At 45.6% G+C, this 19,186-nt stretch overlaps 1 protein-coding gene across 2 annotated transcripts in view; it reads right to left on the bottom strand.

The window, feature by feature from the left end:
* Positions 1-2,062: 2,062 nt before the first annotated feature.
* B3GNT2 (UDP-GlcNAc:betaGal beta-1,3-N-acetylglucosaminyltransferase 2) overlaps positions 2,063-19,186 on the bottom strand; it is a 191,221-nt gene continuing 174,097 nt past the window's right edge. For both annotated transcript variants that reach the window (XR_008289341.1, XM_053200652.1), the window contains 2 exons: positions 5,961-6,025; positions 2,063-2,174 (listed from right to left, as the gene is read on the bottom strand). Coding sequence is in view for 1 of the 2 variants with exons in the window: in XM_053200652.1 (XP_053056627.1) it covers positions 2,168-2,174; positions 5,961-6,025 (72 nt within the window). In the remaining variant the exon portion in view is untranslated. The remainder of the gene's footprint in view (positions 2,175-5,960; positions 6,026-19,186) is intronic.

Below are 19,186 nucleotides of genomic sequence, written 5' to 3'. Positions count from 1 at the left end.
TACCAAGGTAAAATGGGTGTCTTGTTATTAAGGAAGTGACTTTTGGGTCCCACCGAGGGCAGGGGTTGGTTGCCAGGAAGACCAGCCATGTGATTAGGGAGATAGAAATCTCAGTTCCACCTCTCATACCCCTGGGAGGGGAAAGTGTCTGGAGGTTGAATCAGCCACAGTCCAATGACTTAGTCAATCATGACTAGTGACGAAGCCTCTATAAAACCCAAGGGGACATCTTTTGGTCCTTTTTGGAGAGCTTCCACACTTAGGGAGCCAGAATGCTTCCGTGTGACACCAAGACAGGCCTCAAGCCCCATGAGGTCAGAAGCTCCTTTTTTAGGGGCCTGGTTCTATGTAACTCTTCATCTGACTGGTGATTTGTATTCTTTATCGTACCCTTTAATACACTGGCAAATGTAAATAAGTGTTTCCCTGAGTTCTGTGAGCAGCTCTAGCAAATTAATCCAACCTAAGAAGGAGGTCATTGGAACCTCCACTCTGTAGCCGGTTGGTCAGAAGCACAGGTCACAGCCTGGTGATTGGTATCTGAAGTGGGGGGTGAGGGGCAGTCTGTAGGACTGAACGCTTAACCTGTGGAATCTGATGGCATCTCTAGATAGGTAGTGTCAGAATTCCGCTGGATTCTCGGATGCCCTCCTGGTGTCTGAGAATTGCTTGGTGTTGTATATGGGGGAACTCCTGCACTGGACTTAGGTCTAGGAAACTTTAAAACAAATGGTGTTTGGGGAGCCTGGGTGGCTCAGTTAGTTAAGCATCCAACTCTTCATTTTGGTTCAGGTCATGATCTCATGGTTGTGGGATTGAGCATGTCAGGCTCCTCCATGCTGAGTGTGGAACCTGCTTAGGATTCTCTCTCTCTCCCTCCCCCATCTCAAAATAATAAAAAAACATAAAAAAGTCGTGATCACCTCATTTTTAAAAGACAAAGAGCCTGGGGTGCCTGGGTAACTCAGTTGGTTAAGCATCCAACTCTCGATTTCAGTTCATGATCTCAAAGTTGTGGGATTGAGCCCCATCTTGGGTTCTGTGCTGAGAGCTGCGAGCTGAGCTTGGAGCCTGCTTAGGATTCCTCCCCTTTCTGTCTGCCTCTCCTCCGCTCTCTCTCCCTGTCTCTCTAACACACACACACACACACACACACACACACACACGACAAAGAGCCAAACCTTAGTGGTAGATTTAAAAAAGATGATCCACAGAGTTGTATTTCTTTTAATATATAAAAGGTTCCCTTTTTTTATTTAGGGTCAAACTGTAGGGCTCTGATACCAACCTGGCACATGTAGTAGCCAAAATAGATGAAGAACAGAAGCAGAATCTCTCCATAAATACAATTTTATAATCCAATAAAATGCAACCAAGTATGAAGGAAAAAGAATCAAGAGTTCTCACCCACTACTTTTAGGGGAGTTTCTTTTCCCATACAAAGGGAGAAAAGTCCTGAGGTTGAGTTTTCTAAACTATGTTAACAGTTCTCTAATCTGTCCACTGATAAACTCATTCAACTTTGGAGGCTGGTACCATGTGCTTCCTGCTGCCCTGGACACTTCCTGTGGACCACACTCATCACCTGAAGTGTCTGGGTCACCGGAAGACTACCTCAGTCCATTGCTGGAATTATAGGCTGAGTCCTGAGGCAAGACACACCCCCTCCTCTGCCCCCCAGCAAATAGGCCTTCTGCCCAGGGAGAGTCAGGAACCACAACACAGTTGGAATCAGAGAACAGAAGCGACAGAATCAGAATCAAGGTACTTCTTCCTAAGTTCATGAGTGTGTGATTTGATGGCACAGTGAAGTTTGTACCTCCAAAGGACAAGGTCTTCTACCCCCACCCTTTCTAGAGGCAGCAGCCACCCTCAGAACCTGATTGCTCTACCCACAGCTGCAGTTCCCTGTTCTGAGGAACATTCTTGCCCGGAGCACCATGTGGAACCTTGGCATGGGGCTTAGGCTGGTAGGGGTTGAAGGGAAGGTGTTTGCAGAGGTCCATCAGGTCAAAGGCAGGTGCTATAGGCAGGCATTCCTGTGGTGCCACATTCTGACCCAGAGAATTTTCCTTCTTGATGTAGGTTCTAGTCACAAGCCACATGAGGCCAATAGTCAACATGAGCGCGACGAAAGGAACCAGCAACTCCAACCAGCAGGTCCAGGTCAACTCCTGAAATACAAAGAAACATTTTTTTTTTAAAGAGAACTAAATGATAGGCTTATATTCCATTATCTAATGGGCTCTCAAAAGTGCCTTCAGAGATTTATACTTTTATCCCCTGTCCCTAGCATATTGCCTGATACATTAGTAGGTACTTATTTTTTGAGAGAATAAACAAATGAATTGTTAATATTTTATCAAAGCCAAAGCTAGACTTGGAACAAAATGAATCAGGTAATGTAAGGACCTTTCACCAACTTTTGCTACATAGCTCCCTCAAGAACCCTATTCATACACAGAGTTAACTTTGAAAAATGTCCCACATCCTCTTGTGATATGGAATCTAAATTGCCTAAGAGCTAATGACTAAAAGTCTTCCATGTTAGGCATACCAGAAATCTATTTTGTCTATTTTCTCTAAGTAGGCTCCATGCCCAGTGTGGAGCCCAAACAGGGCTTGAACTCACGACCCTGAGATCAAGACCTGAGCTGAAATCAAGAGTTGGACACTTAACCAACTGAATCACCCAGTCACCCCTAATTTTGTCTATTTTTAAAAAGACAGAAATCATTAAAGAGACCAGAGAAGAACAAGAGCCAGCTGTATTCCAAAATGTATTCTATCATCATGTAACTTACTATAGATCCAAAGAACTAGAACTAGTTTGCATACCATCTAGAAACTATCGTTAGAGCAAAATCCACAGATGTCAGATTTCCAAAACTTCAAGATGGCTGCCTCACAGAACTTATTTCAACTTAACTCTTGTCACTGCCTACAGTGGACTTAATGCTTATATCCTTTCCAGATTAATACACCAAAATCCCAACCCCCAAGGTGATGTTATTAGGAGGTGGAATTGGGAGGTGATTAGATCATGAGGGTTGAGCGTTTGTACATGGGATTGGTATCCTTATAAAAGAGGCCCAAGAGACACCCTCGCCCATTTCCTCTGTGTGAAGACACAGCAAGAATATGGCTATCTAAGAACTATGAAGCAGGTTCTCATCAGACACTGAATCTGCTAGAGCCTTGATCTTGGCCTTCTAGCTTTCAGAACAATTTCTGTTGTTTATACATCACCCAGGCTATTCTGTAATAGCAGAGTAAATAAAAACATTGCCTTATCTGGATACTTGGAGGGTGCAGGAAGAGAAAAAACATGAAAAAACTACAAATTGTCAGTCACAAGTAGATTCCTAGCCATAAGAAATCCATACTGAGTCTGTATTTTGTGACATATTCAATCTTCCTTTGAAATATGACAACTAAGAAACACACACACACACACACACACACACACACACACACACACACACAAAATCCCAAAGAACTACGCAAATAGCATTGCAAGTTCACCCACCTGCCCTTGGAGTCTAATGGCATCTTTGCTGAAATGTCAACATCTAATATGCAAAGAGCTAGACAAAACCTTTGATGTCTAGTTGAATCCTTTGTTTCTCAGGGATATTTGAGAACCAAAGACCAAGGTCCTCCAGCAAGTTAGCAAGTTGAGAAATAGAAATCGTGCCTATTGACCTGCCTGTGGCAGCACCAGAAAGTTTATATTATTTCAGAGGTCCCAAATGAATTACCATCACCAGCAATAACTCCTTAAAAAGGCTAAGGGCATCCACTAGTTCATTACCAATTGCTTTATGCCACACCTGTTCAGAAGAAGCTCACTCAATCCTGTGCAAGTTCCTGCCCAATTTCATCTTTGGTAAGAAAATGTCTAAAAGGCTGAGTCTTGAGGCAACACACACCCCCTCTGCCGCCCCCAACAAATAGGCCCTCTCCCCAGGGCATGACAGATGGAGCTCTGGTGAAACAACCAGATGTTCAAGTTAAATTCTACACACAACTCCTTTGATCGGAGTCAGGAATGGAATCCTTATGGAAGTATTCCAAAGCTAAAGCTTGCAAAAGAAAAATCAGCACAATGAAGATCCTCCCAGTAAGTGCTTTTATACCACGTTCCAAGCTCTAGAACAGTTTCTGGACTTTGTATCCTTCAGAGAATGTTTGCTTTGGTGTTTGTGGCCAGAGGTATCAGAATGAGAGCTCAACCCTGACCTGAGGATGCTACAGGTCTCACAAGTGATCCCAGCAGCTTATAAGCATACACACAAGAGGGCATCTGGGCAACCAGTGCCTTTGTGAGGAGTGTGCACACACAGCGTGCCAGGCTGCATGGGGTATGGTCTTCATACTCCTTTTGGAAGTGACATTAGTAAGAGCCAGATCTGTTCACACATTCTGCTCCATCATCACAGAGCTCCAGGCCAATTTCGCACTCATTCGCATCTAAAAATAGAAGAATAGACTACTCTGGTTAGTCTCACTATCTGGTCCCTTCTGCTGTACTATCCTCCAGACTATTCCAAAGACTCATCTTCTGCCTTTTTCCCACTCTTGTTGGTCTAAGCCACAACCCTGCCTCAGGGCCTCAGCATCATCTATCTGGAGGCCTCTTCACCCTGCTGGCTAGCTGCACAGCTCTCTCCCACATGCCTTCTCAACAAGGTTTTCCCTTACCACCTTCAAAGAACATTTCTCAATAGAACAGATCAACTTATCAACTAATATACTCTGCAATTTTCTTGCTTGTCTCCTAGCTAGACTGTAAAGTCCATCGGGAAGGAATTAGTCTTTTAGGTTCACTGTTGAACTCCAAGTACCCAGGACAATGCCTGATCCATAGTAGGAGTGAAATAAAATATGACATAATTGGATGAACTAATACAGCCAACCCTTCCTTAGGCCAGAAGGCAAGCATAACTCTCCCATGATGATGACTGAGAAGGGGCAGCTCTCCATGGGAAATGAGATGGACTAGCACTAGGGGACTTTTCCTATTTACTCAATCCAGGCTGAATCTTGCCTAATCTTCCAAGCATAGTAAATACTGACTGCCACCAGCAGCCAAGAGACCCATCAACAGCTTCAAGAAAGGGGAATCTTTTCTCCACCTTATGGGTTCTTAGTGCATCCTCGATGAGGGTCCTTAGCTGATAAGACAGAGAATCAGGCACACTCACTACTTGAGATCTTAATTGAGCGTTACCAAAAAATATATGTGATATTCACAGCATCTTTTCTAGGAATGTTTTAGAAGAGAAGAATAGAGGGGCCCCTGGATGGCTCAACTGGCTAAGCATCCAACTCTTAGTTTCAGCTCAGGTCATGATCTCACAGTTCATGAGTTCAAGCCCCACATTGGGGGCAGTGCAGAACCATCTTGGGATTCTCTCCCCCTCTCCCTCTCTGCCCACCGCTCTCAAAATAAATAAATAAACTTTAAAAGAAATAGAAGGGAAGAATAGAAAACACAATCTAGATACCTCTTGGTAGAGAAATGTTAGTTTTGAACAGACTAAGATTAGACCATAAAATTATGAAACTATATCGTAGACTGTTGAATTCATTAACTTAGTTTGTTATCCAAACTCTAGTCCTTTCCATCAGGTAACAAGTCTTTGTTCTTGTCTGTATAAACATCTCTCTCTCCCATGAAAATTTAGCCTGAAGAGGTGGTTTTTAATTACATTCCCTGGGATGTTAATGGCTCTAGTTTACTGTATTTTACCAGGTTGTTCTCCCATTTACAACAAGGCAAGGGAAAGTTGTGTCAAAGTCTTATCTAGCACTCTAGTTTTAACACTTGATAGAATTTCCCCCATTTCGGGTACTTGGACTATATGTAAATTAATTAGGCTCCCCCGCCCCCACCCCAGATGGAATAACTACATATCAACACATCTCGAATAAACAACCAAACCTCCTGAACATACTTTTCCATTCCAGTCAGCCTGCCCTCCTCATTTGGGGATGAATAGTAGTACTTTTCTCCAAAGATCTGTAAACAAAAGCAGAGATTGTATGAGACCACCTTATTACAGCTGGTCAAGACTCAACACATTCCTACCAACTGATTACGGAGGCTGCCTTCAGCCCCAGAACACAAGGGAGTGTTGTACCCAAAAAATCTGGTGCACCGCAGCCCTAGGTAGATAGCTGTGGCTTATTTCTAATGGAGTGTCTTTTTCTGAGTAAACTTTAAGAACAGGAGTTAAAGGCAACTAATCTGAGGAAAGAACCGCTAAGTGATAATTATCATTAAAGTCAAGTCTTCCAGGGCGCCTGGGTGGCTCAGTTGGTTAAGCGTCCGACTTCGGCTCAGGTCATGACCTCGTAGTTCATGAGTTTGAGCCCTGCATCAGGCTCTGTGCTGACAGTTTGGAGCCTGCTTCGTATTCTGTGTCTCTCTCTCTCACTACCCACCCCCCCCTTTCAAAAATAAATAAACATTAAAACATTAAAAATTAATAAATAAATAAAGTCAAGTCTTCCTGAGATAAGGAAAGAAACTTATTATCTTGTGCTCCCATTTTTTGACGATCTTTTGCATCTGCTACAGATCTCCTCCTTTTTAGTTATGAAAGAAAAGGGAAAACCCACAATACTACACATTTCACACTTCAGTGTGTACACTTCATTTCTCTTATGGAGTTATGTTGTATGCACACAGGTTTGCAGATTTTCAGAGATTTGTATTGGTATAGTCTTTTAGTGGCTGTAAAGGAGTCAAGTAGAGGGTACCATAATTTATTTGATCTTGCTCATCACTCATATTTCTAACTTTCATTGTGATAATCTTGTGATAAATATAATGATGTATGAGTTTTCCAAGTTCCATCTTTCTGGGATTTCCAGAAGTGGGATATGTGGGCCTGAGAACCATTTGTTCTCTTGATATATGTTACCCTGTCTTCCAGAAGGGGCATGATCATTTATAGTCCTCTGAGCAATGTCTCATAACCACTAACACTTGCTAGATTGTATTACATGCCAGGCACTGTTTTAAACTCTTCATATTAACTCATTTAATCTTCATAACAATCTTATGAAGTAAGTACTATTATTCTCATTTTATAGAAGAGGAAACTGGGGCACAGAAATTATGCCAGATCTTTTTACAGGAAGAAAATTAGTTAGAGGAAGAATCATATTATCAACTGAAGGTGAACAAAGCAGAGTTACCACAATCACTGAGGTCTATTAACAGCCTAAGGCTGTATCCAGCCTTAGGAGACAAAGAGTGTGAGATGGGTACTCCTTTGTACCATCTCAGTAGCTATGGTCCTTCCCCCAAACAACTCAGCAACCAGTTGAGAGATCCGGCAATTACACAGATATAGTAGTAGTATCCCAGTCAATTTAGGTCTTAGTAAGTTAGAAACTTTTAGAACTGGAAACTTTGTTAAACTCACATGTGGACTTTATAGAGCTAAGAAAACAGATTTGGAATGGGGACTTTGTCCAAAACTCTATTAGGGATGCAGCTGGAACTAGAGCATAATCACCTAAACCCCGGTCTGACATCCCTCTTTCATGTGTCCCCTGATCCCAGCCAGAAAGCAGTCAGGGTATGGAGGACAGTTTCCCACCTGGGGGAGGGAGAGGAGGGCGGTGGGCCGGGGAAAGGAGGATGGAGTGGAGAGAGGGAGAAAGAGAAAATGAGAACGTGCAGGCGTGGGGATCCCCGCCAGAGACTGCTGACCTTGTCACTAGAACAGGAAGGGTCTGTGGGCACACAGGTACTTAGTCCAGGCCTCATCTCCCCTCCTGCTTAATTTCTCTCACCACAGATTTTAACACTTTGGAAGGGTCCCCACTCAAAGACTCTTTGAGGAGCTCTGACTTAACCATCACTTTGACTAAGACATCTGCCAGAGAGAGGAAACAAGAAACCCTTATCAACAAAGCATACCAATAATGCTTTAGTCTCATGAGCCTCATTGGGACTTTTACCCCCGCCCTGCACCCCACCACCTGACCAGAAGCATGCTCTTGTTTGCATTTATGTTTGCGTTTACACTAGACTTGGGAATGGATTCTGAGACAATGGCCCCAGGGTCATGCTGCTATTCAGTTTAAACCTGATAAATACAAAAACTTAGACCCAATACACTAAAAAAGTATTGAGTTTGAGTATTTGGAAAGTTGAGGGGGGGTGGTGGCATATAGCTTGAAATCTGGATCAGAAAGGCTGATTTCTGATCAATTTCCTGATGGGACTAGTGAAAACAATTCTTTGTGAATATTCCCAAACATACAGCCTCTCTCCTGCTATCGGCTTACAAGATGGCTTTGGAGGATTCAGGTCTGTAAACATGATTTGTGGGTTTAGAATATATCTAATACTCTTCAATTTTGAAACCTCACCTCTCGGATTATGTTGAAATGCTAGAACAGAGCCATTTCCAGAAAGGGAGAAAAGTATTATTACATCTTCATGAGTCACGAGAGAAAGTAAAAGAGATATTAGTTTGGCCTTCCTATTTATATGAATCAAATTCCTATAGTGTTTCAAACTTAGTGCAGACATTGATAATGGTTTAAATAACAGATGAAACATAGACAACTCATATTCTGTGCCAGGGTACTAAACATTCAATATGCTCTGTATAATTAAGTCAGTTAATCCTCACAACCCTATGAGGTGCTATCATTTCCATTTTACAGAGTATAAAACAGAGAGGTTAAATGACTTACCCAAGGTTGCACAGCTAGCAGGCTCCAGAGCCAGAATGTAAACCCAAGCTGTCTGGTTCCAGAAGCTGCACTTAAGCCAAAGCACCTTGTAAGATTATACGTGTGCTTGACTTTCTTCTCAGCCTCGGTTACTTTACATATAAAATGGAGACCCTATCACCCAATGTCAAGATTCTTGAGGGATTAGCAGCAGAATAGTATGAACATTTTATATAGTGGAGTCTCACTTGGAATTCACTCTTTCTCCCATGATTAAGACTTATTCTTTATTTCTGAGAAAAACTGAGTCAGAGAAACAATCATGACAGATTGGAAGAGACCCAAGAACCTGCCTACTACAACCACCCTTCTTCCCTTGTCTGGAAGGTCAAACTCCTTTCTCTGCTTTCTTTGGTCACTTATAGCAATGAGAATGCTGCTCACAGTGCAGTCTAATCCATTTCAGAATAGGGAGGTAACTTTTTCAACAGTAAAAAACAAACAAACAAACAAAACCTCCAACAGCTTTTCAAATACAACAGCTGCCAAGTTATCCCTCTCAATAATTTTCAAGACTCTCCTCTCCCCTTGATAACACTTCCTGGGTTCCAGCTTGACAAAACTTGTCAAAGTTACTTTCAAAGTATGACATTCAGGCAGGGTGTAAGTACAGCAAAATAAAGGAGGATTATCACCTCCCTTGATCCACATCTTCTACTTCTATTAATATGGCCTAAGTTTGTGTTCTCCAAACAGTGCTAAAATAGCCATGCCTGTGATACCATATCTCAACTCCTAATCCCAATTACCTTCCACCCTCTAATGTTGCCTCTTGATACTAACTGACCAAAAAGAGGCTTTTGAGAAAATAAACACAGCAATAGCTCTCTAGGCCAAAGCAGAACATGGCCATGAAACCAAACTGTTATGGCCCTCAAGCCCAATAAATGATTGAAACAATCACAAGTCAGAGTCTCAAAGGTTTGAACTGTTCCGAAGTCCAATTCAGTCAACTTCTGTTGCTAACTTTGAGGCTGATCTCTTTCCAACTCTTCCCACCTTCAGACTCTATAAGATTGTACTCCTACCCCTCTTGTGTTTGGGCATGCTTGAGCATCACTTCTGGACCACAGCACTTAATGGTCTATGCAAGGCAGATCCCCCCCACCCCAGAACTCTTCCTCTTTAGTGAGGCAACCAACAGCCATCAGGCTGGGTACGTGAGGGCCTACGATAAGCAGAGGTCACCTCACCTACCCAATATGACAGACTATAGCCTCAGTGAGAAATATATCTTCCTTTATTTTTAAGCCACTGAGATGAGATGGTGGTGGTATTTGTTACCTCAGTATAACTTAGTGTGTTCTGACTGATACAACTCCATTATTAAATTATTAAAAGGAATGGAGTCTCCCCCCAACATTTCCTAGATCCTTCTTATACCACCTAGTATCTCAGAAGAGCTGACACCACCAAATACTTTTCCTTCTTTTTTTCTCATTGGTTTTAATAGCTTTCTTGGAAATGAAAATGCTTAGGATTATAGAAGCCCAAGTGTTAACTGATATACCAGAAGGAAAACCTCATCCTAAGGTCTTAGACAACAGCTCATTCCAGCAGCTGTAGCAACAGCATAGGCTATTACCACCCTCTGTGAGTCACTGCCCTCCAGCCTGAGAGATGAAGGGGCCACCTGACCCATGAGCCCAGAGCAGGGAAGGGTAGTTGAAGAACAAAGGGAGAAAGATATTGTCAAGAACAAACTAAAATTCTATCTGGCCCTGCCATTAAGTTAAAGCTGTCTCTAGAAATAGCTCTCTACTGGGTGAAACTAGTTCATGGCAAGGAGAGCCGACCGGGAAAATGAGAAATTCCATAAACAGCCTCCCAGCAGAAACACCTCTAGCCACAGATGTGCAGTCACTGTTCTCATACAGGGCATGATCGGAAACAAATAGTGCCAACTTATTTAAAAAGTTACCAAATGTGGGGTGCCTGGGTGGCTACGTCAGTTGAGCGTCTGACTTCAGCTCAGGTCATGATATCATTGTTTGTGAGTTCTAGCCCCGCATTGAGCTCTGTGCTTACAGCTCAGACCCTGAAGCCTGCTTTGGATTCTGTGTCTCCTGCTCTCTCTGGCCCTCCCCCACTTGCACTCTGTCTCTCAAAAATAAAGAAACATTAAAAAAAAATTTTAAGTTACTAAATTGCTATAATTTTGCTTTCTGCTCTGCAGAGTCCCCAGAATGCCCAAGTCACAGGACTGTGTGGGGTTTGCCTTCCTTTCCATGAATTATGTAGTCACTTCAGGGGAGAGACCCTCCTCTATCCCCCCACACTTGGGAAGTCTAGAGTATTCAGCACTTACATGGAGTACAATCAGCTTCCTGGGCTCCCCTCTGACCCCTGAAATGCCCCAATTTCAAACCATGGGATTTGAGGGAAAGAAGTTGAAGTTCAATGTGATAGGATTCTAAAACCTAATATTTTGGCAGGATGGGGTAGGGAGTTGTCAAAAGATGGAAAAAAAAAAACCCCAAAAACCTGTACCTATTTTCCAGGAAGATATTTGGGAGGGAATAACTGGTACTCATGAACTAATTGGATCTCCCTGATGGAAATACACAAAGCATCCAGAACTGAGAAAATGCCTCTAGAGCATTTTTAAAAGACTTTTCCCCTCACTCAAAGACCTTCTCCACCAGGATTCCACAAAGTCTCATCATAAGCTCTTACTCAGTTGGATTTATCATTGTATTTCCTGAAGTTCCTAAGAAGATACTCCAAGGAGAGGGAACATTCATCCAACTGTTATGTTACAAGCTATGAGCCAAGAATGTTCTGGGCCCTAGCAATAGATACACTAGTGAACACATCAGGTGACCTGTCCTCGTGACACTCACATTCCAGCGAGGCACACAGTAAACAAGAAAACTGCTGATAGCAATGAGTGCTCTGAAAGAATTAAACAGGGTGATGTGACATTAACTGTTGGTGGCATCTGAGCTGAGACCTAGAGGGACAAAAAGGAGTCAGACAGGTGAAGGGCTACGGCCACTAACAGAAGTCAGGAGGTTTGGCTCAGTGCGGGACGCAGCACAGGTACGTTTTCAGGAAGGGAAGGGAAGGCAAGCAAAACCTCGGACCTAGTCCTCTCAGGCATGCCTCCTGCAAAGCAGCACTTCGAACCACCTGATGTGAGGTTTTCGACCTTGAGTAGCCCTTCCACGATCATGCGCAACAGGATGGCAGTCCCCTGTGGCCAGTCCTTCCCACTTGCTGCTGTCCACAAGCAAGACTGTGAATGAGAAGGCATCAATGATTGAATTCTTCACCACTCAGCTGGGGAAGGAAGCACTGGGGGTTTGTGCCTTGTGTCCTGGGCTTGTGTTGGGACAAGGGTGTGGTCCCCAAAAGGACTGCTGGTGCGTTACCTGCGGCCCCACGGAGCAGGCCGTGGAGCCGGGTGACAGCCTGGTACTTGGTACCACCAGCTAGGGGGGCTGGTCCTGTTCAGTTTGATGTCCAATCCCGACTTCCTCAGCACTTATCCTCTCCAGGGGCTCCTCTTGGAGAGATCTGCTTCCCCAGAGGTTAGGTGAGGAGTCCAGGCTGTCTCCCATGGTTAACCTGTACAATTTCTAAGCCATTTCTCTAGTGTTCTCTTCAAGGGCAGCTGCAGACCCTAACACTGTATCCTCCATACTTGGAAGGAACGGAGAGGACTTTGAGGGCCATTCTGAAGGAGCTGACAGCCGACAATTCACCAAACCATCTGACATAGGTTTACTCTACAATTTGGGGTTCCAGAAAGCAGTAGTGAGCAGGACTTCCGTTAGACCCCTTTCTCCATCCAATGCCTTGTTTAGCTGTAGCCTTGGGGCTATTAAGGTTTCATCTATGAACAAAAGATCTTCCCCATCAGGTAGAAGGGGAAAGGGGGACAGATGTCCTCTAGCCCCCAGGGCTTCCTCATCCGTCATCCTAGCAAGACCCTCTGCCCCTCTGCTGCTCAGCCCCATGTTGGTGACACTTGTGTCTGAGATGGTTTCTAGCTGCCACTTTGGGGTCAGGACAGAGTGAGGTTGTAGGGAGTAGGAAGAATGAGGAAGGAACCAGGCTGTGGAAGACCCAGCTAACGAGTCATAGAGAAGAGCACTATAAAGGCAACCTTATTCGGACAATGGGCTTATGCTTTAGGGACGAAGCTACTCACTTTTCAGAAGGCTCTCAGCTGACGTGTCACCACCTCCAGAAACTTCTCACCTACTTCCGCCAAACTCCTCCCTTCTCTGGTTGACCGCAGCACCCTGTGAGGCCTTGCAACGGACAGTAGTCACACAGTATTTGTCATGTTGCTTTTGGGCATCACTGGGTTGTCTCTAACACCCTCCTGTGAAAACCTGACAGTAGAAACTGGCTGCCTCCCAGTGGCTGCTGCCCAACAGCACACTCAAATGCCTGCTGGGTGGAGTGTGGCTGTGCAGTGTTCACGGCCTCTGCTCCAGAACAGAGAGGCAGAGATCTCAGGGGCTGATTGTGCACTCATTTCCCACTCTGACTCACACCTGGGAAGGTGATGAGGGAAGCAGACTATCCAATCCAAGGTTTATCAGCAAGTAAGGCAATGGTAACACCTGGAATACATGGCAAGGTCTCTAAGAGGCTCCTCATGGGCCTTCCACCATCCTGACGCAGGGTAGCATGTGAGTCTTTTCTGACTTCATCTACCATTTGCCTCTTCCTTACCTCTGCGCCTGTCATATTTCCCTGGAGCCTCTCACCATGGCCTCAGTTCTCAGAGACCTGCACTACTAATCCTGGCACCAAGTAGCTTTGAGAGAATAGGCACGGCCCAACATCTAGGCTGTGCGAGAGCCCATCTCTACCGTGCAGTGAAGTGGGTCTAGGCACTCCAGGAAGGAATCCCCAGACACCTATATAGTGCTGAAGCAGAGCACCCTGAAGAAAGCTGGCTACAACCTGATCTCCTCACAGACACTGGGAGTTTTATTCAGTTCTGCAGAAGTTAGAACAGCCAAGTTTATGCAGACATAGCAGGAAAAGTGAGAGAATACGTGCCTCTGGCACTCTGGCTAACCAGGAGCTCTGAAGGACTGCCCCACTTACAGAACCAGATCCTGAGTAGTGCAGACACAAAATTTCTCATTTGGAAGGAGGGGGGGCTCTATGCAACCCTGCCCTGCCTTACTCTCCAAAGAAAATCAGGAAGGGGTTAGAACAGCGAGAACTTACTAGAGACATGTTGTCCTGAAGGGGGTTATGGACACTCCTGGCACAGCAGCAAGGTGGGGACAGGAGTCTGGGACTCCTGCTATGAGGAGAGCCCTGGAGGGGCTGGTATGCTTCCAGGTTGGTACATATCAGCCTACAAACAAAAGTGCATCTTCTTTGAAAGAAGGCCTGCCTGCTTAGGCCTAGAGCAGGAGTCCACAAACTGTAGCCCTAGGACAAATACAGTTGCTACCTGTTCTTGTAAATAAAGTTTTACTTTAGAGGCACCTGGGTGGCTCAGTCGGTTAAGCATCTGACTTTGGCTGCTGGCAGCTGGAGCCTGCTTCAGATTCTGTATCTCCCTTTCTCTCCCCCCACCTCTCTCTCTCTCTCTCTCTCTCTCTCAAAAATAAACATTAAAAAAAATTTTTTTTAAGTTTTACTTGAATACATTAAGCCCATTCATTTATATGAATGTTGGAAGTATTCTACAACTTGTCCTGCCCTATGCAGTAGCCACTAGGGACTAATCACTACATGCTTGCCCCACTTCATCTCAGACCAGAAGCAGAAGGGCAAGCCCAGGTTATGAACATTCCCTAGGAGGGCTCAGAACCATGGCTGGAACAAGATGCCACACAACCTGCTGCTGTGTGCCCCTACTACCTGGGGATGATGTCCAACCTCAGGAACTCTCAGCTCACTAAGTATTCCTCAGGAGTATCTAAGGAATCCCAGGACAGGACTTCATTCTGGGTCAGCTGGAGACAGAAGGAAAGGACAGTAGAAAGTTCACTGTCTACCTCCATGGCTTCTAAATCCAATCTTGCCAGAAATACACCAAGAGCAGTCTTCTCTTTTGTCCCTTCTCCTAGGGCCAACACAACAGATGTCAAAGGCAGAGTGGGTACCAGAAGCCAAGCAGTTGAGGGTCAGCCCCCTCATGCAGCCACCAGATGGCCATGCAGGTGAGGACGGTGGTCCTCAGCACTGGCTATGCCTTAGAATCATCTGGGAAACATGTAAACATCCAAATGCCCAGTCCCCACCCCAAACTAAGTCAGGATCTCTGGGCATGGGACCCAGGCCTTGGGACTTTTAAAGCTCCCCAGGTAATTCCTATGTTTAGCCAAAGTTGAGAAAAGCTTCTGTATTCTCTCCTAACTTCAGCCCCTTAGAAAGGTCAGTGTAGACATGGTAGAGTTCTCCATCTTACCTGAATCATTCATTTGGATGATGGTCTTAGTGCTTGGCTGCCCCAGGTTGCTCATCTCTGAGATACAACCCCATACGTGTTAAGAATACTTATCATGATACTTCTAAGACCTAACTGGAAGATTTTATCTCTGCATTGAATAGTGTTGTCAGCTTTGAGTTTCTAAGAAGGCCAAGAACCATGCCCCCAGCCCTGACCCTTATGACAGAGTTTGGTTGGAAGCAACACTGTGTTGGAAGCTGGTGGAAGTTCCTTGGGGGACAGAACAAGGAGACTCAGCGGTCAACAGCAGGGCTTGGCAGGGCTCTGATTTTTAGTTACTCATGATTTCCTGTAGTTTGGGGGTAAAGACAGAAGTAGAAGACACCAGAATAAAAGAATGAATCCTGGTCTTAGGGGTGTCATTATTTGATGACTACCTCCTTGCTCATTTCCTCAAAGGCAAAAGTCCCCAAATGTTGTGACAACATAGACTTTGTACCCATTTTGTGAACACACCTGACTTGTTTGTGTCCCTACAGTGTCATCCACCTGTTCTTCAAGAGCTCTTCTGCCTGTGGCACTATTTCTCTGCCTGACGTGTTAGCCTGAGGTCAGTGGCTAAGCCTTACTGGGCTGTACCTCCTGTAGCCATAACTCTGGAGGGGCTCCAGGAGCATTGAGGGGTTGGTAAAATATACAGGCAGAAATGTTTGGAGAAGAGGAAGGCTGTTCTTCCCCTCTCTCAGGGCTCTTTTGAGAAGTAAACATGATTAACGGGATGGTGGGCAGCATGCTGCAAGAGTTCAACTTGGGGTAGATATTACGAGTGTCACTCAACACTATCCAGGGGCTGGAAATCCACAGGAGACATGCCTCACAGTAGGAACAGGAAGCACTTGTTTTCCACAGAGGCCTTTTCTCCCCCTTCTCCCCCACTGCCTCACTTCCCCACTGATTTATCTAGCAAATAGCCCCAGGAACCTACCACTCTGCTTCACCCCCCTTGTCTGGGGTAACTAAAGGGGCTCTGAACAAGTTGCTGATAATGCTGTTTGGAGGTCTGAGGCCAGCCCTGCCCCTCACTCGAGCATAGCCATGAACCACCCACTCCTGCATGGCCCCTTCAACCCAGGCTTCCTAAGAGCAACTGGGTGGCAGGCGGGCTCTCCCAGCAGCAGGAACTGGATGGTCCCTGCATATTCACCTCCTTCTCCTAGGGCCTGAATGCCTGGCCAGACGTGGGGCTGGATCTGAAGCCTGATTGTGGACATGGGCCCGGCCCTGGCTCTGGGGAGCTTCAATTCCAGCCATCAGGCAAGAGAGGGAAACCCAAGGGAGGAAAGTGGGGATGGGGGCTCCCCTACCTCTCCAAGCAGCAGAGGCCTGAGGTCAGACACAGCCTCCACTAGCTCCTCCTTTCAGGCATCCTTGGCCTGAGAGGTGACTAATGGGGCACCTGTTCTGCATGATCCAGCAAAGGGCAGGATGCCCCTCCACAGGCGGACTTAATCAGTACGGGGGGAATGTATGTCAAGAGCCACGGGGGATCATGTCAAAGCTAAGGGAGTCACTTCATCCCACCCCCAGCCTGTCAGCTCTCACCAGAGGCTGAAAGGAGAGGAAACAAGCCTATAGACTCCTCCTTATTTACTCCTCAGCAATCTTGCACCCAGACTGGGCAGGGCTAAGGCTGGGGATTCCCCTGCAGTGAAAACAAGATGGATCTGCAAATTGACCAGGGAGTCACTTGGTCCCCTTCCTCCCTGCCCAGTGCCTCCTCATCCATCAGCTCTCCTCTGAGACATCTGTATACCCTCTCCCACAGGAACCTGCTGGCAGGAAACCAGGGGCATCAGTTTTGGCACCTTTGTGTGATTTCAATCCTTATATTACCTCTCCCACCATGCCTTGGCCTCTGATTGGGACAGCAAAGCCTCGTGGCCACACTTTGCCTGAACTGAAGAACTCCAGGCATGGTGAATCTCTGGAGGAGATATGGGAGTGGGAATGGGGTGGGAGGTGCAAAGGCATCCTAGGGCCCTGAAACTGTATCATCGAAGTGAATCTTGTCAGCTCAGGCTCTGCCCCCTGAAAGTATGGACATTCCTCACAGTTACATCCTTGGTCAAGGTCGCTCCTCCCTCCACACTTCTCTCGGGGTCATCTCTATAGCATACAGCATGCTTACTGCCATCCATGCCCCATACCTTCAAATCCTTACCTCCACTCTGAGGTCCCCGAATATCATGCCTGCGTATTGGGCTGATTTCCACCCAACACATAGATCTTCTTCCCCACATTTCTGCTCCTTCCTCTAGAGCTTGATCAACAGTACCCCCACCCACCCTGGTATCACCAGGCCTAATGCCGTGAGCCATCCTGACCTCCTGAGATTCTCTCCCTTGCTTTCCACAGCTGCTCTACCTTGCATGACACCTGCTGTATACACCCCCATCCTCTCCATTCATTCTGCCATTGCCTTAGTTGGGGCCCTGGAACGCTCACTTGCCTATGGTAATATTGCATGTTCACTGTGACTTTGGGGACCCCTTGCGCATGGTTTTTCTGCTTAAAGATTATTCAAAAATAAATTTGGTTTTTCAAAATCAATGTCATTTTTGTTATCAAAAACTTTCTTTTAGCTTTTTAAAAAATATTTAATTTTTATTTATTTTTGAGAGAGAGAGAGAGCGCGCGCGTGTGTGTGTGTGTGTGTGTATGTGAGTGGGGAGGATCAGAGAGAGAGGGAGACACAGAATCCAAAGCAGGATCCAGGCTCTGAGTTGTCAGCACAGAGCCTGACGTGGGGCCTGAACTCACGAACCACAAGATCATGACCTGAGCCGAAGTCAGATGCTTAACCAACTGAGCTACCCAGGAGCTGCTAGCTTTTTTTTAACATGAAGAATTTAATATAAAGAATCAGTAAGTAACCTAAATTTATGGACTCTGAATTATCATTCAGAGATAATTTTCAGCAAGTAGAGCTTTTAAAGGTCAAGAGCCAAGCACTTTCAGGTGCCATTAAATATATATTCTGTCTTCAACCATGTTTAAGTGGCACATTGCTCATTCAGGGACATTAAATACATTCACATTGTTGTGCAATGACCACCACATCCATCCACGAACTCTCTTCATCTTGCAAAGCTGAAACTCTGTACCCATGAAACACTAACTTCCCATTTCCTCCCTTTTTGGCCCCCGGCGCCCTCCCTTCTACTGTCTATAGGAGTTTGACTGCTTTAGGTACTTGCTATAAGTGGAGTCATCTGAAGCCTGATGAATCCATCTCAAGCCTTTGGCTTTGACCTCTTCTTTCGCCTGTAATGCCCTCTCATGACTTTCAGACTCCCACTCATCCTTTAAAATCCAGTGGGTCTCCTCCTCTGAAGCATTCCTTGACAATCAAGGTCAAGTTCATAACCACCCTCCCACCCCTTGGCATTCCCCACTGACCTGGCAAATACTTCAGTTTGCAGTTATTTACTTACATAGACGGAGCTCTATGAGGCCAGAGACCTTGTGTCTTTTGTTCATCACCATGGCCTCAGCACCATGCAAAGCCAGGCTCATTAACTGAATGATGACCCTGTCTCTTCCTCAGTTCCATCAATCAAAGACCAACAGATGCCCTGGGGTACCATCCAGGACCTCTCTACTGCCCTGGGTTCACAACCTTTGTTTTTCATTTCACTGGGTTGGGAAAGGACAGTTTAGCTGCTTCCCAGGGATCTGTGCAAAGTGCCCTAGTGGCCAAGACAGCTTCTTCCCCAACAAGTATGGTGACCTAACTATGGCCACTGGCCAACGTCTTTGTTCTACAGGGGAAGTGCAGACAGGGTGCCCACAATCAACAGAACCTGCCATAGATGTGCAGCACTAATTGTCTCTCCCCAGCCTGGCCAAGAGGGAGAGCATGTGAAATGCCTGAGTGAGGCCTAAAGCGACTCTGGCCTGCGCACACCTGCTGGCTCTGGGGTGGCCTGCGGGCTAGACTCGGGCCCCTGCAGTTGCTACCACTCTCCCAGTCCGGTGTCAGGCTGGTGA

The sequence above is a fragment of the Acinonyx jubatus genome, chromosome A3 (genome assembly GCF_027475565.1).
Source record: "Acinonyx jubatus isolate Ajub_Pintada_27869175 chromosome A3, VMU_Ajub_asm_v1.0, whole genome shotgun sequence".
NCBI classification, from domain to species: domain Eukaryota; kingdom Metazoa; phylum Chordata; class Mammalia; order Carnivora; family Felidae; genus Acinonyx; species Acinonyx jubatus.
This window is presented reverse-complemented; position numbering and strand designations above follow the sequence as displayed.